General features: G+C 37.2%; 1 protein-coding gene across 1 annotated transcript; it reads right to left on the bottom strand.

Annotated features, from left to right (window-relative positions):
- Window positions 1-398: 398 nt before the first annotated feature.
- Window positions 399-17,805, bottom strand: LOC113239595 (TBC1 domain family member 12-like; the record flags this gene model as incomplete). The annotated part of the gene is made up of 5 exons (XM_026476649.1): window positions 399-639; window positions 2,050-2,178; window positions 2,754-3,354; window positions 4,334-4,540; window positions 17,536-17,805. Coding segments are annotated over 5 exons (1,417 nt in total), but the record flags the coding sequence as incomplete, so codon positions are not given.
- Between the last annotated feature and the right edge of the window lie 846 nt (window positions 17,806-18,651).

The raw sequence follows: 18,651 nt of genomic DNA, 5'->3' as shown, positions 1-18,651 counted from the left end.
TTAATAATTATAACAAACTAGTGGAGTCAACTAACAAAAAAGAATTCAACATCATAGTGGTGAAACATTCTGTCATTCAATAAAAATGTAAGCAGTAACATGGCAATCTGTATAAGTGGTTGTTAAGGCATTACCTAATTCCAGTGGTAACTTGTTGATTAGTCGGTGAACAAGGTAAGTAAAAGTTCTTTCGCCTTACACATTACAATATTACAGAGGCCGGGAAGTAAGGGAATGCTGGACGAGTATGAGCAAGCAATTCCCTATCCCGCCGAGGCTTAATAGTGATTTTCTCAAACAATATAAGAAAATAATAGAAGACTAAAGAAAAGAAGAGTTCGCTTTTCGAAAGTAATGCAAACAAATTCTGAGAATGTTTGAGAAAAAGTTTTTTCTGGTTCTTTATATTCTATTCTATTCTGACTACAACTAAATCGATAACTCACCTAATGCAGTATTAAAAAGAAACGTGTCCCCATCCCTTAGAAACACATCCCAAACTCGACAGGCCGCATCGAGAGGCATGGCCTTCGCAAACGCCGTATACAGCCACTCCAGCAGGTACAGCTCCGGCGCTACGATATCCGCTAGTGACGGCAGATTGTGCCGGAGGAGGGTTGTATACGCTTTCCAGAGCCGCTGAGGAATAACGACACAATTATTGAAACTTTAAAATTTTGAAATATGTGAATAATATTGGACCGTAAATGTTGAACGACAAGGGGTTTTTTTTAATAATAAATATGAATGAATGAATTTACTCGATGATTATAACTCGATATAATCAGAAATAGAGACGAAATAACGGCCATCCACCCCTAGCAACTCATTAGGTAAATGGGCCTTATATTATTTTTAAATATGAACTCTCGTTTGCGCTTAAATCACAAATTAGAAAGCTGAAATAATACAGCGCCAACAACTGACCACACAGGTACGTCTCCGTATATTCCAAAAATATTTGATATTTATTGTAATAAAGATAATATCTCTAACAATATTCCATTCGGTGGTGTGGGAAAAAAAAGCAAAACGTCTAATTACAAAAGAAACGGTATCACATTTCATTGGTAATTAAATATGTAATTTTTCAATATTCGTCCATTATAGCAATGCTCTAGTAAAACTGGTCAAATTGAAGTAAAACAATTGATGACACCCGTCAATTGTTTCGAATTCGGGCTGGCCAATCGGAGCGCAGTTGTCGTATGATTTGGCAGAATACTTTTCAAACAAACTAAGAGACATTTTGTCTCTATTTCTGGTTATATACTCGATGGAATGAATGAATGAATGATAAGTTTTATCATTACTCACACAAGGCTTACTTATGTAGGACTAAAATACAGAGTTTTGTTACTGTTATGCACTATTGATAGTCTAGTGTCAGTACTTGGGTTATTATCCCTGTATTATTAATCACCAGGCTTCCTCCCTCTAAGCTAAGGTTAATTACTCTTCTTATTAATTCCAGCTCGGTGAGGCTTTGTTTAAGTAGTGAAGTACGCCACATTTATATGGCGAGCGCCTAGGGAGTGGAATTCCCTGCCTGCGGACTTGTTCCCCGTACGCTAAAATTGGACCTTTTCAAGGCGTGAGTGAATAGGCATGGCAGGCAGGTGTGCGTACTACATCGTCGAGCTCGTCGTCACTTTCCATCAGATGAGATGGATGTCAAATTCGCACTTATTTTTATATTAAAAAAAAATAGAATAGACACCACTTATAAGTAAGACAAATTAATAATGACAGAACAAATAGTACTAAATCATAACCTATGCAGTGGCGTCAAAATTAATTCTTTTACTTAAAATAAAAAATACATTCAACTGTTTGAAACAACGATATCCTGAACAACACAGAGATGGCGATGGCAGGTCTACTTTCGTAATCGTGAAAATAAAGGGGACAACAAATTTAAAAATGGCCCCGGGTCACTATGACGTATCCGAACAGCATGATGACTGTTTTCGAAAAGTTTGATGCACATTTACCCTCTTTGTACAGTAGGTGGAACAAACATCGGTTGATATAGCAAAGTAAATGTACCTGCATAGCAGCACCGTCACGCGTGAAGGCAGCCCTCAACACTGGCCCGTCCAGCAGGTTTGCGAAGCAGACGAACGCCTGTGGCGCCTCCATGTTAAGGATCAGCACGGCGGCAATGAACGACATGCCCTGCGGTATTTCGTAACGTTAGCGTCTTAAGGCTATAACTCCTATTTTTTCCTTATAACACTAATTAATGTAATGTGCCAGACAACGGCATCAATTATCCGTTCTCAATGGAAATTATCTTTTTTTGTCACGGGACGAACAAGTCCTGCCCCTGATGGTAAGGTACACGCCTGTCCAAAACAGTTGCAGTGCCACTCAGAGCTTAAAATCGCAAAGATCTGGCACTGCCACTGCGCCCGACTCCCAGAGACATAAGTTGACATTAATTTGTGGTTGTCTATGTGTGTGTCCATGGCACCCGCTTTAGAGGATTTCCCAAGTGCGGCTATGAGTGTGTTTGCGTTATTATTATTATTACCTATATTTTGGAATGTGTAGAAATTTATACGCATTGATGATGAAATGGGTATGTCCATACTAAGAAAATGTTCATCGCAATTCCGATCACTGCTGAGAAGTTACGTTAAACGTACACTAATACAGAGTCGTAGCTTTGTTATTGCCAAAACATTTCAAATTTTATTAGCGACCGGCATTAATTGCCTGTGCGTGTACTTATAACAATAATAACTTACCTGAATATACCCAATATCCGGCCTATAGCACACGTAGGCAGCGAGCAACTCGTGCAAAACATCAAAATAGGGTCCACCAGGTTGAAATATACATAAATGGGGGAACGTCCTTGCTATGTCCAGCTGAATTAACTCCATAGAACATTCGTCACTATAATCTAAAAGATTAGGGTTTGATTTCGAACAGCATTTGGATGTAACTTTCTCTTGAGCCTTAAGATTTTGCTCACTTAAGTTTCTCGGTATACTCAAACGAGGTTTTTCTTCCAGGTTGTCATCTGTTTTTGATTTCTCTGGTATTTTAGGTTTGCAATCGTCGAGTTTTGAGGCCATTTCTCCTTTGAATTGTGACTTCTCGTCATTTTTTGGTTGATTCTCTTTTGTCCCTTTCTTGCAGCAGCAAGATTCCTGGGTGCTGACTTTTAATCGTTTTCTTCTTGACTGTGCTTCGTGTAGCTTCTGTTTCGCTTTAAGGACGAGTTCTTGATAGTGCTCGTGTGAGATTTTCAGCTTATTCTCTATGGCTAGTTGCCACACGCGGCCTCGGATTGAAGGTGGAAGCCCGCTCCACCACAGTTCTAGGGTGCGTTTTGCATTTTTCCTGTAAAAAAAGGATATTTTTTTATTCACAAAAGAATGACAATTGTACAACTTAAACATGTACGCGTAGGAAAACAATGCTGAGGTCTAAATCGCACAAACTGTATTAACATTACCTTCCTAAGGGTAGGACCCCCACTAACCGGTACGCTTTAGCACGTGTATTTTACATAGAGTATTATCGACACGAATGCTTTTCTTTTATAATATCAAGAGACGGGACGAACAAGTCTTACGCCTGATGGTAAGCTATACGCCTGTCCATAACAGTTGCAGTGCCACTCAGAGCTTTAAATCGCAAAGATCTGAGGCGCACTGCCACTGCGCCCGTCACCCTGAGACATAAGTTGACAAGTCCCATGTGCCTGTACTTTCACCAGCACCCTTACCCTGCAAAACCGAAACAGGAACTACTTGTAACCATAAAATGACTCAGAACCAATTTTCCACTGTTATCTTAAGTGCAGCTCATTCAACAAACCGTATCAACGAAGGTAATCTGTCTTCAGAGACAATCTAATCGCAGCGTTCATAAATATACATACATACATAGTTGGTAAATACCATGCCATGTGGGTCAAATGTACAATGAACATAATGTACGATAATGGCGGTTTATTACAAGCAAAAAAGACGGCATAGTTTCTTTATTGTTAAGAATGTGTTATCTAGGCGTTAACACTATTGTGTTCCATGTTTTTGACCGATTTATTTTTTAATATCATGTACATAGTTAATTAATTATGCTACATCACACAGGGATAGGAGAGGATCGGAACGTGAAGAGAGCCCATATGGGTCCACCTGGATGAAGACCAGTTAGTTGTCCCAGGTATCGTTGCAGCGATGCCGTGGAGGCGGGCCTGCGCGAGCTACCAGCCATCAATTGGCGAGAGATTGCATAGGACCGAAGAAAATAGCATCATCATCATATTATAAATTACATAAATTGACCCAATGCATTACGAATAAGTACTCACATATTATGCCAATCAAGCAGAATATTCTGTGTCCACTCCCGCGCATGCCGCGCAAGCCTCTCCTCTTGGCGTAAGGATTCTTGTAGACGAGCATGTCGCGCCGCGGCTTCCTTCTCCACTCGCCTTCGAGCTGCTTCTACCATCCGTGCGTGTTCAGCCTTATGTCTAAGGGCCTCTTCTGTGCATTTTGCTGGCAAGTTTGATGGCCTGGAAATAGACATAAAAACCACAATTATTATCCAATTCAAAACTAAAGAAACTTCAATATTCAATTTTTTTTATAGTACGTTACCTAGGCCGTAGTTATAAAAAATTTATTATCTACATAAGAACGATGTAATTGTTAGGTACCAAGATTATCCGTAAATAAAAATGTAAAAAGAAAGTAAACAAAGTTAGTGAATTTTATTTTAAACTCATAGTTATTATTTACGATTGATTTTTAAATTGATTATTTATTTATTTATCACATAAACAGGTTGTGTTTAGTTTCACACTAAGCAAATAACAAACACTGAACAAGCAAGGTTAATAAATATGAACCAACAATGTGTTCCACAGATGTGTGACAATTAAGGAATTCTAGGGCTCGCGTGACACATGAGCGTAGTCTTGGGCTAACTTGATAGATCATCGATTTCTTTTTTTTTTTTTCATGCAAAGGTACATGCCGCTACATGGTTCTAATCGCCACCCCTCTCAATTGAGGAGCAACCCTTCACTCACTGGAATACCACCACTCTAGGTATATAGACTGCACAATATAGCATATTGTAAAAAAAATAACAAAACTCGTTATATGTATGGCTTTTTTGCTTTTTATCATTAAATAATCAAGCACGTGTATTTTATAATATGCTTAAAAATTAGAAGGTGAAACCAATTAACGTACGTTAAAAAGATCAACAATTAAAATTCAACAACCGTTTCGTGTCTAAATGCAATTCAGTTTTAACCAAACCAGCTTAATTTTGAATTCATGCTTCACTAAACCTGAAAAAAAAACATAATCCTTAGCCCGATTTTATTTGCGTGTGAAGTAACACTTATATTAAGTAAACCAACAATATCTTTATTATTCTTTGTGATACTTGGTACATCAGCGAGACTCGAGAATCTTTTTGAGGATAGTTCGAATTCAATATGTCGACATAGCTTAAAAATAATCCTACTTTAGAAAGTTATATCTTTACAGGTACTTTACAGGTAATATAATAAATAATAAATAAATATGAGATAATACAATAATGAGATAGAATAATAAAAACAAAATTAAAAAAACAAAAATTATAATAATAGAATAAAATAAAAAATTGAATCAAAGACTAAATATTTACAAAAACACTAAATGTAAAAAAAAGTGTAGTGTGAGCGTAAGTACGGACACGGAAAAAAATATCATACTCGATACTTTTTATTCCATAATTTTCTGGTGGTAGTACTTTTTGACAAGTATTATATTGTTTCGAATAATTCCTACATAGGGTTGTCTCATATTGCCGCCCGCCGGCGGACTTCGCGGGGCTGCGGGACGCGGCGCTACATTAAAACGAGCAAATGCAACATAAACTTTATTATCTACAAAATAAGACAGCATTTCATTAAACAAAAAATGAAAACGAAGCTACAGCAAGAAATCATTTCCTGAAAACGCGGTATGTTATCAGTAATGATGTGTCAGTATATGTATATCATTTAAATAAGCATTAAACAGCGAAATATCAAAATCACGCGCGGAAATGTTTCGAAACGAGCACTCTGTCTCGCCCGCATACCTTCGTTCTCATCACGGTCTACAACGATAACAATATCACAAACACATCACAACCGGACAGCATGGCAAAACTATAACAACTGTCCAAATTAACGAAATTGCTACCAAAATGGTCCGACCAGGTGTCCATGTATCCAAAAGGGATGTATTGGCAGTGTACTGTACGGAATTTTGAGGAATGTAACTAAACTAAACTAATATCTAGCAAGAGGTGTGTGAAGTTTGAGCAGTGTGAATGCATATTATTATGCTTGTCATCATTTGATCCCTTATTTCAAAATAATGAATAGGCGCTACAACGTCAAGTTGCGGAAACCACCCCTTTCGCCATACCACACACTTTTGCATTCCCAAATTTGTACCCTTAGCTTGCCGAGTTCACTTAAAAATAGAAAAGGAATCATTATAGCGTGGCATATAAATTTCTAACACCTTTTCATTAACAAGTCTCTTGAGTATTTCTTCCAAAACCGATCGCGTGTCTAAAAAGATTTTAATGAATGTTAAATACGGAGAAATTGGCAAGTCTAACACTGCACGAAAGAATTTTCACATAATTTGCATTGGAAAAATATACCACTTTAACTCTCTAATTATAAAAACGTAACAGTTGAAAATAATTGCTTCATTTGTGTTAATCTGTAAGAGAAGGTTATGAATATTCATTTAGGCCAAATAAAATTGTGTCCCAGCAATGTATGCTATACATTGTGACTAACTACCCGATGAATGGACTTTTTGTGCGCGTAATACCACTAATAGCCAGAGGTCAGGCGTCTTCTAGGCGATCGCATAGGTTCGGCATACATCTTGACTTTTGTTCAGGTCAAATCATGGACGACAACCATGAGCCTCATCATTGCAATCTACAGCTCGACTTCAGCTACTGGATGTTATGGAGAAGTGGTTGGCAAATTAATTAATCAACAGAGACAAATATCAAGAGTACAGCGAAACAAACTATAGGTAGGTACATTGTTATTGACATAAATAGGGTACTCCTAAGCTAGTTTTTGCTAGAAATGTCTTCAGTCTGATTGAGGTACGTTCGCTAAGGCTAACCCCTTTTCACTCTCCCATCCCAATAAGCCAAAGAGTTGCGTGTGTCTCGCGAGCCGCGATTTGACAACCACTGGTAATAGGCCTTCCGTAGTTTGTGCCATTTGCCACAACTGCTTATGGCTCGTAACTTACGACGATGTCGTCTGCCCGTTTCGATTGAAGTACATCCCAAGTTTCTGCAACAATTTATAGCCACCATTCGCTTTCACTTTACTTCATTGTCATCAACACCATATCTGTTCTCACCATGGTGTGTATACTGGTAGTTTTAGAAGTAAAATTCCAATCAACCACCTTAATTTTCGTTATGTAGGGGTTTTTATATCTTTTATTCTTTTTCTAATTTTTTTAAGCATACTTAAATTATTTCTTCTAGGTATTACTATCTACTGTTTTTACTAAAGTGTTGTGTACAGCTATAATTGGATTACAGGGTTATATTTATTCAAGTGGAATAGTTTTCATTGATATACATTCTGATCTGTAATCTGTTGCTGTACCTTATCCAATAAAATAAAATAAATATTAAACCTTTTTTTTGCAATTGTTATTCATAGGAAATGAAACTACTTTTCCGGATTTAAATCGCGTATATTTATTTGAAGTTTGACAAACCCCAGGTTATGTACTCAGGATGTTGCGAGAGGCCATTGAAATTAAAAAACATCCTAATTTCAACAGGGAAGATGCTTCCCCGTACCACCAGTTTGGGATCCAGTATTTCCTCTGATGAATTAAATCATTAAAATGTTTTAATGTATTCTAATTTTCATTATTAATTAATAATAAATTTAACTTAATAAAAATTCATATTGTTAAAATAAAATCATTTGTAAAACATAATGTAGCGTAAATTGCAATGTTTCTATGTGAAATTAAAAATAAAGTATTTAATTAATAACTTTTGTAACTATAGTGAATAAATAGGGTGATTTGCATTAATATTAGACATAACTGGTTGATGACTGTACCACCTCAGTCAACCGTGACCATGGGACCTGTGAAGGGCCGGAAACGCGTTGGTTTGTTTGAAAAAACAAATATACGCGATTTAAGTCCGGAAAAATAGTTTAATTTCCAGTAAATAAACACGCCTCGTAATGTGCCTAGCCCAGCTCAATTTGAACTCCTTTATATTTTCTGTGTTGGATTTTATTTCATCTTCGGAACTCGATGCTTCGGATTATCAGCATCTAAACAAAAATTGTTTTACACAGACGGAAACTCTATATTATCAAATCACCTATATTATTTCATCTAAACGGTATACTCACCGTATGCGAACCATGTGTTATATTATTGACTCCCATTAAAATTCTTCACAGCCCGCGTATAAACATTGAAAAGAGACCCCACTGTATCTATTTATACTAATGTGGGGCTAAAAATAGACAAGAATGCGCGGTTTCCTTACATTGTTTCATGACGGATGGTGGTCGTTTTGAAGACGCATTTGTTTACAACTAAACTTTCAAAGTGTCGTCAGGTCGTTGTGGCCTCCAAAGCGAATTTAACTAATCCCCATGGTTACTAAAAACTAATTTTGTCGAAGATCTGTCAATGGATCTACCGAAAAAGTAAAATATCAATACATTCATGTTCTTGATAACAGGATCTAGGTAATAAAAAAAAACTCAATAGATCTATAGTGGATCAGCTCAACGTATACCATCTGTTTACATAGCACAAATCTTGGGATGGGATGCAAATCGTAGGTGTTTAGAGTCGTTCCAAAACACACATTATTCTTTCAGGGCTTCTTTAATCCGTCTTCTTGTTCGCGCGGTCAATTAGCCCTTTTCAGCATCTTCTTGGTCAATGTATCTAATGAGAACGGGGACAGATTACAGGACCGCGTTTAGTTACAATCGACTGCGTGCTTGATTGAATGGTTCTATGTACAAATTATCCTATTCTATTACTTAAGGTCCAGGGCTACTATATTCATTTAGTACTGTCCTTAAACTTTTGATTCTCTTTTATTTTACTATTTACGTCCCAGAAATCTCTTCTACGGCAGGAGATCTTCTACGAGCATGATTGGGCCATAGTTTGATACGTATACGATGATCCACTGGTTCTTAGAAGAGTTTCGTCGTCTCCCTACAATAATCCTATCATTCTCCGTTGTTTATAGCGTATCATATAATCCCTACCAATCACGAAAAGTCAAATTGCAGAGCGTGGCGTCCAGTCAGCCTATTACACAGGCATTTCCGTTTCTGACACGACTGATGTTTAAAATAGAAAATTGCCACTTATATTACAGAACCAACGGATATTCTAAAGAGATTGTGAGAAATGTTTCTAGCGTCGTATTAGTGTGAACGTCCCATATGTGATTCTACGTAATTATTCAGGACGAAGATAAAAATGTGGTTAAAATATAGTAAACACAATAATGTTTGTAGTTAGAGTTTTAATTAGTCATATTATACCTCTTTGAGATGCTATATTACTTTAATAATATATTTAAGCAAGACGTTTATAAGTTTTGCTTCAACAAAAACTGTAAGTATGCGTATACGAGGTTTATAGGTAGTTATTTATCTAGTTATATGTGCATATATTTTAAACATTCACATTTTGTGCTTATCTTTTCTACATCATATCTTAATATTGTTTGATACTGACACTGACAGACATGAGACTCCTCTAGGAACCGGGAATTATGTCAAATTTATTATGAATAAGTTACGGAATACATTAATTAAAAAAGTTTGAATTATACAATTAGGCAAGTTAAAGCTATTCACGCAAAGGTAATTCTTATTTGTCAGTAAGTTTAAAAGAAAAACATTATCAAGTAATAAAACTTGAAGCAGGTGCATATCCAATAACACGTGATATAATAAACATGCATAAAGTAAACAACATTAAATCATCGTCAATTTTACATAAAAACGCAGGTGCTCAGGCTTCCCAAGAAATAACCAAGTTTATTTCGATCGTACTAGACGCTGCTCTGCTATTTATGTCTGTGAAGTACAACTTAACAAAGTGTACAATATAGAAACTGACGACTCAGGTTGCGTCAAATCCAGTAGCCAAACTTACTAATCACATAATTCTTTCAGACCTTATAGATTTGCGAAAAAAATAATTTGGTATTCCACACAAATTTCTTTTTAAAATTAATTTGAGACCAGTATTTGACCACAATCTCACATGCCATTCATTTTGCACGGTATACCAAAAATTTTTTCGTGAAGAAATAAATATCTCATATAGATGACCTCAAAATTGTAAGTAGGTACACGTTCTCTTCTAAACAGTTTCCAACACGATCCAATCCTATTTTAGCAGCAACAGAGTTCTTTGTGTTTGTTCGTCCAGGAAAGTACTGCCAAGTTACGTATTTCTGCCGTCAAGCAGTAATGGTGCTGGTGAAATTACAGGCACATGGGCCTTGTCAACTTATGTCTAAGGAATACGGGCGCTGTGGCAGTGCCCCTCATATATTTGCAATTTAAAACTCTGAGCGGCACTGCAACTGTCATAGACAGACGTGTCGCTTACTACCAGGAGAACGACTTGTTTGTCCCGTCACTTAATGCGTAAAAAATACTTTATGAATATAAATAATAATATAATCTATAGCAATAATAATTTATTTTCTCCACAAACATAATTTACATTACAATTTAGATAATATACACAGTCAGATACATTACATAATGTTTGCAAGAGACTGGTACATAAACCAAGCCGAAACTATTAATAGGTTTATTTTTATAATGTCAAGTGACGAGTCGAGCGCAGAGCTACACGCCTGTCCATAAAAGCCACTGCACCCGTCACTCTGAGACATAAAAGTTGACAAGTTCCATTTGCCTGTAATTTCACCAGCACCCTTACCCTTCTAAACCGGAACGCAGTAATGCTAAATTACTGCTTGACGGCAGAAATAAGTAAGGTGGCAGTACTTCCATGGACGAACTCTTTCACAAGGAGCTCTACTGCTGCTTAAGCAGGTAATGTTGGTAACCACGTCCCTCACTTCGGATAACAATTCTTATATATAAAACATTGAAGAAGTTAATGACCAAGAAATACAAATTAATCATAAGGTTAAGGTAAGTCAAAAACAAATTTGTATATATTAACTCAAACTAAATATTATGGGTATATGGGTGAGGCTTGTACAATATTATTATTAATAATATATATCATGATAATAAATGGATCATTAAAGAGCGGTGGTAACCCAGAACTTTTGAAGCCCAGTAGCGGCATGTAGCCACGTATCACTTTAATTCGTAACTTACGTATAGTTGGGAAGTTTAATAACCTCTTGCCACGTGAAGTGAAATATCGTGATGAAACCTATCACCTGAAACCTTGGAAAACATGTCAATTCCCCAATGCGATTTTGGACAAGCGTGGCGGGCTACGACCGAAACTCTCTCTTTAGAGGAGAACAGAGATCAGCAGTAAGTCGATGATGAATGGATCATCTTTACTGAAGACTATCCGATGTGTTTTTTTTATACATGGCGGATGACCCCACTCCACCTGGTGTTAAATGGAAAGTGGAATCCAAACGTGAAGGTACCTAGTGCAGTGTTCATACAATCACTGCCCTAGCCACCTCCACCCTGCATGCCTACAAGGTGCCTCTTCACGCCTCGTTTGAAGGACCCCATATCATAAGAAGGAGGGAAGACGTGCGCTGGAAGGGAATTCCATTTGTCGACTGTGCGACAGAGAAAGGTGCCACCAAACTTTTTAGTCCACGATGGAATACGGCGAGATGTGAAACGGTGAGTACGGAGGCCAGCGCGCGTGTTTCGGAGCAGGAAAGGGGAGGAAGAGATAAGGTCGAATATTTCCTCAGAGCACTCGCCATGGTATATTCGATAGAAGGCGCCAAGCGATACAACATTTCTGCGTAGTTGCAGAGCTTCAAGATGGGACGAGACCTCTTCATCGCCGATAATGGTTCATTATTTTGCTACTGTCCAGCAACAAAATAGCGTAGTATAACCTCAAAACAGCTGTATTATCTAGCAAAGATTCCGTTCTGGGATTGTACATTGCAATACATTTAAAATAAAATACCAAAGTTTACTAACGAAACGTGACACTACACGTGCATAATTATTTCGGAGGAATCCAATTATAATACACGTTGACTATCGCTACTAAAAATACATAGCCGTAAGCCTAATTAAAAAAAGCGCCTATAAAATCCTAACATTCCAAATACATGCGATTCTACCGTCTAAAAAAACCGTTTGTCCACAATTTAATCAGCTGAAAAATGTTTCGGAATATGGTGCACTTGTTCGCTCTGAATTTCGATTATGTAAAGCTAATAAGGATCGAATCAATTTTTTACCGACTTTAAAAAAAGGAGAAGATTCTCAATGCGACTGTTATTTTTTTGTATGTGTGTTACGCGATAACTCATTTGTGAACCGACAATGGTGATTCTTTTTTGTTGGAAAGAGGGTAGGTACCTCAGCAGTGGTCCCATTATAATTTGAAGAAAATATTCCCCCTCTAAGGGTGGCAAACTTGGGGATGAATCCGGTTTCGCGCACTTTCCGGTAACCGATTTCAATAAAACTTTGCAAATAGATGTGATTTCATGAGCTTTTGACGTCGGTTTTATTAGTAATACCCTATACTGAGATAATCTAGCGATGTTATTATTCTAGCGATAGTCCAATCGTCGGTTATTTAATCCAAACTAATATTATAATCCAATCGAATATTATAAATGCGAAAGTAACTCTCTGTTACGTTTTCACACCTAAACCAAATTCGATGAATTTTGGTATAGATATAGATAGGATTTAGAAGGCTATTTTTTATCACAAAAATAAATCTTAAAGGGAGTGAAACAGAGGAAGAAAGTTTGTATGGAGAACCAACCATAATATTAGCCTTAGAACTAAATCCAAACTCATGGTACCACGATTTCGTTTAGCTAAGGTAAACGATTCTTTTATGGGGAACTGTATACGTTTTTACAATAAGATTCCGGAGCATATATTACGATTATCATTTCCTACGTTTAAAACTTACATTGCAAGTATTTTAATTGAAAAGTCGTATTACGAAATGGAAGAGTAGGTGTGTGTTAGATAAAGATATATGGAATGAAACATGAGTCTAGATTCCACACACTTAGGATTCAAAGTGTTATCCATAGCATTTCAGTTTATTTGAATAGAGCAATCTCTAGAGTTTCTTGCTCGTTCTTCTCAGGGAAGTCAGCGTAGTAAACGAGCAGTAGCTTAAAAAATGACGTTTTCAAGTGTAAAAATCATTTCTCAAGTAAGTAGTACTGTAGATTACTCGAAGTACTTATTCTGCGCAGATGAAGTCGCGGGCACAAGCTAGTTAAGTGTATTTACCGGTGTCCAACTTCGTTCTACCACAAAGTATACCATTGTCAATGTTTTCACAAAGTAATTCAGTGGTAGTTGCCCAACCCAGTTCGTTCAGCGGAGCGTAAAGGCCGAAATCATGAAAACGAATAGTTTGTTAGTGCATTCTATGTTGGAATTGTAACGTTATACAAAATTCTGTATTATGATACTGTGAATGTCAGAGATGAACTTTGATTCTTCGATACGGAATTATATCACACAGATGTAATGTGGAATTTTTTGGGGAATTATTTACTTCGTGTGCAAAAGTACGGTTTATTTTTCACAGAATCCTAACTCCGAAACTTGTTTCTAAACTATGCCTTGTGAAACAGTGTCTTGCACTTCACTTTGACGTTATCTTTAACTAGCCTTAACTTTTGTCACAAATTTCTCAATAACATCGCATTCAAATTACGTGACATCCAAAAAATAGTTTTGAAAACGAATTGCTGAAGGAATTGAAAACTGTTTCAATCGATTTCAGTGCACTTACAGACTACTACTACTTTGAAGTTCACATCATACAAAAATAAATCTTTATCCGAGCCCACGAACAAGAGTAATTTTACCAGGGATAACAGGGCCGTAGGTCAATTGGCATCTACTTGCCCCAATTAAGATAGGCATCGAGTCGAATTAGTGTTATCAATCATAATCATAATCATGAGGGTTATTACGATATATTGAATTTGTTTTCAATGAACCGTGATTAATCTATTAACTTCGATTAAAATTACAAATATGGAACTTATACAACTTTTTTTTATGATACCAAGTCGCGACACGAACAAATCGCGCGCCTGATGGTAAGCGACACGTCGGTCCATATCAATTGCAGTGCCACACAGATCTTTAAATCCCAAAGATCTGAGGGGCACTGCCCGCGCCCGTCACCCCGATACATAAGTTGACAAGTCCCATGTGCCTGTAATTTCACCAGCACCCTTACCCCCAAGAGCGGAACGCAATAATGTTCACATTGTTGCTTGGCGGCAGAAATAGGTAAGGTGGCAGTACTTCCCAGGACTAAGCTCTACTGCTACTGAGTAAAATATTTAAGAGAAACCAGTAAAACACGACGCCGATTTCAAGTGTAATTTTACAATGAAACTCTAAAGTAATAACGTCGTATACTTATACGAGTATAAAATCGGACAACATTCCAGTTACCTACTCCTAATTTTAGTAGCAGTAGAACTGCTTGTGAAGAGTTCGTCCAGGGAAGTACCGCCACTCTTACCTATTTCTACCGCCTAGCATTAATGTGAGTATTCCTGCGTTTCGGTTTGAAAGGGTAAGGGAGCTGGTGAAATTATAGGCACATGGGACTTGTCAACTTATGTCTCTGGATGACGGGCGCAGTGGCAGTACCCCTAAGATCTTTGCGATTTAAAGCTCTAAGTGGCACTGCAACTGTCATGAATTGGCGTGTCGCGTGCCACCGGACGCACGACTTAATCGTCCCGTCACTTGGTACTATAAAAAAAAATTGAAAATATTTTTGTGTACAGATGTAGTGAATAATCCTTTCCTATCGGCAAAACTCGGAACAACGATAACACCCGAATGGTGCCGATGTGTCTATGAATTACTGTATTATTAAATTACGTGTAGGTATCAAATAAATCGCATACTTTATTTATCAATGTCAAATGTCAAACTGCCCGTTTGACGTATATTACACTGAGATGTTAAAACCACCACGATTCTATCATATAAAGAATTCGTTAGGTAAACAAAAATATAACTAGTTACCGAGGACGTTTTATTTCAATAAAACGCACTGATAAAAACCAAATTCCGGTTGGGATGATCTAATTATTCTATAAGGATTGGAACCCCAAAAGTCTAACTATAAGTCAAAACTACAGTTGGATTTTGCAGACCTTTTTTATAACAATTAATTTTTTTAATTAATTAAAAATACTATGACATAACAAAAAAGACACCTCAACATAAAACAAAACAAACCAGCAGAGAAATTAATATAAATAAATATGATTTTCTGATTGGATGAACGACTTCGATTATGACAGCGGGATAAGAGGAGGAGGAGCGGGGTGGACAGTGTGATGCGAAACAATACTTCCAACTTCCATATCACAGTCATATTCAGAACTATTTTCTGGTGTATCATCGTCAGAGTTTTCATGAACGTTGATTACAAAACTAGCCATATAATTTTCCAACTCAGGTTCGTGTTTTCGGTACTCGTTTTCGCATTTGATGGCGTGGTCACATACTTTGGCCCAAACATCGGAACCAATCATATTAACCTTTTCCTGTACCAATTGTTTCACAGTAGTCATATTCATACTGATGTTTCTTTTGGATACGTATCCCTTTATTTGAGACCATATGTTTTCAATCGGATTGAAATCAGGATGATATGGTGGCAATCTAAGGGTCGTATTCTAGAACTCTACTCAATGCTCAAGTCAGGACTTGAGTATGATTCAAAGCACTCGAAATCATACTCAAGTCCCTGCCATTAGGGTCGTATTTCCAGTGCTTGTGTTTCCAGTGCAATCCTGACTTGAGCATTGAGTAGAGTTCTAGAATACGACCCTTAGTACGCTGTGTCCATATTCGTTCATAAGTTTATCTATAGAGTATTCTACAAAGTCTTGTTTGTACTTGCAAATAATTTCATATATTTCAATTTTTGTTAATGACGGATCAATCGGAACGTTAAGTTTGGATAGCCAATCAATCATGTCTTGCTTACGTGTATTTGAATTAGGAGGTTTTTCTACGTACTTATTATGATATGCAGCATTATCTACTACTAGTACCGAATGTGGAGCTAAGTTTGGAATGAGTTGATTACGAAGCCATTTTTCATAGTTTTCATTGTTCATCGCGTTGTGATAGTCACCTGTTTTATCAGTAGACTGATATATTAACAATGCCATAGGTATAAACCCCTTTCTACTACCAGTGTGCACTATTATAAGACGTTGTCCTTTAGAAATTAACTGTTTCACTCCGTTTTCTGACGAGTCAGCCCAGCTTTTACCTGCCAAATGTGAGGTATGGATGTATGTTTCATCCATATAAACAATCTCTCTCCCTGGCAATCTGTACTTTTTTATCGCGGCTAAAAACTTTACTCTTTTTAAACGAACATCATCTTTCTCGATAAGTAATTTTCTGTTGTTTTCAACTTTTTTATACCGAAATCCCATTTTTCTAAGAATTTTTCTTAGCGTAAAGTCACATCCTTTAAAATTTATGGCTTCGGATAACTTGGACTTCAGGGCTTTAATTGTAGGTACTTGTTTGTATATCAAATGGAAATTATACACTAATCGGCGTATAACGTTGTAGACCTAGACAAGATCGTCAAGACCTAGACAAAATAATTTATTTGGTCTACCCAACTTTGCCGACTTCGGACTATTGGAGGTAGATTGATTTATGTATTCTTTTTGCAATATTTTGTTTACTGTTCGTTGAGAAATTCCACTGGCCTCCGAAACTCGTTTTTGGACTTTACAAAAGTAAGCAGTATAGTTGGTATGTTTGAATTTATCATTTTCAGTTAAGAAATATAAATAAATATTGAAAATAACTTCGCAGGCTTGCCGATCTAAACGTTTCCCTTTTCTTAGTGCTTTCGGCATGTCTGTTATAAATTGTTAATGTGGATCGAATAAAATCAATGTTTATTATTTACAAAAATGACAGACAAGAGTGACATGTAAAAGGTCTATCAAAATATAGGTGGCCTGCATTAATACACGAGTCCATGAAGTTTATCACAAAATCTAACATAAATATATTTCTGTGGTATTAACTACTCTATATAGATACTTCCTCTTGCAATGCGACCTTTCCCTACGTTGTCTCGAGGGGTACTGAGTGCGAGTGAAGTAGTAAGACAAAAACGAACATTTCCGAGAAAATACGAAAGGAAAGGATTATTCACTACATCTGTAACAGTATATTCCAAACACCAATAAAAGAGCAAGATCTCTAACCTGTCGTGCTGTATCAGCGCAATCGAGCTGGCCACAAGATCTTCAAACTGCTTCTCACTAGCGGAACTTCCCTGTCTCTTATGATGATGTGGTGTATTCGCTCCAGAGGAGACAGGAGTCAAAGACGTCTGCACATCAGGGCTTAAAGTCTTCGCTGATAGATTTCCGCTAGATTTACTACCGAAGAGACGCCAGGAGACGGTCGGTGATGGAACCTTCTCACTCTCGTGGTTTTTTGACGATGAACTGCTTTTCCAGGGGAAGACGCCTCTGTAACAATTAGAAAATACAGATAAGAGTTATGTCAGAAACGATTTTATTGAAGATAAAGCCGCTGAAACCATCTTCAAAAATGTTACTCTCTTGTTAGGCATTTGTGATATGTGACACGATGTGCAGAAGAAAATGAAGAGAAAGAACGGAAAAGATGAGGACTAATAGGTTAGCGTGGTACGGACATGTCATGCGGAGGGAAGAATGTCATGTGACGAGAAGAGTCTTAGGTATGGAAAGTGGAGGGATATAAGAGGAAAGGAAGGCCAAAGAACAGATGGATGGATTGTGTGAAAGATGACATGGATAATAACGTACACACGTACACACTCAACATAGCCCCGCACTAGGGAAACCCTGTGTCGCGGGTGCCATGGACACACACATAGACAACCACAAATTACACCCAAACTCACGAGAGAAATAAATGTAGGCCATACAAATATTTCTCCCGGCCCGGGAATCGAACTTGGGACCTCTGCGTGGCAGTCCGGCATGGTAACCGTTCGGCCACAGAGGCAGTTAATATAAATGGATAAGAAAGGTGTGAGTATAAAAATGAAGGCTGATAGGGGAGAGTGGAAGAAAAATACATGTTGTACCGACCCCACCTAGCGTGGGATAAGGACAGGAAGAAGAAGAGATACGGAAAAAAAGAAGTGGCATTGTGTGACTTTATTTATGATGGCTTCATTTACGCAAGAAAACAGATATAGATATCTCATTATTCGGTAGAAGTCCGTACAATTACGACTCCTGCTTTGTGATTTTAGCCACACTTTTAAATATAACTTCAAAAGTGAAAGGAAAACCAAAACAGCAAAAGTCCTATTAGCAAAGTTA

Source organism: Hyposmocoma kahamanoa, unplaced genomic scaffold (genome assembly GCF_003589595.1).
Source record: "Hyposmocoma kahamanoa isolate Upper Pololo Valley unplaced genomic scaffold, ASM358959v1 99930, whole genome shotgun sequence".
Lineage (NCBI taxonomy): Eukaryota > Metazoa > Arthropoda > Insecta > Lepidoptera > Cosmopterigidae > Hyposmocoma > Hyposmocoma kahamanoa.
This window is presented reverse-complemented; position numbering and strand designations above follow the sequence as displayed.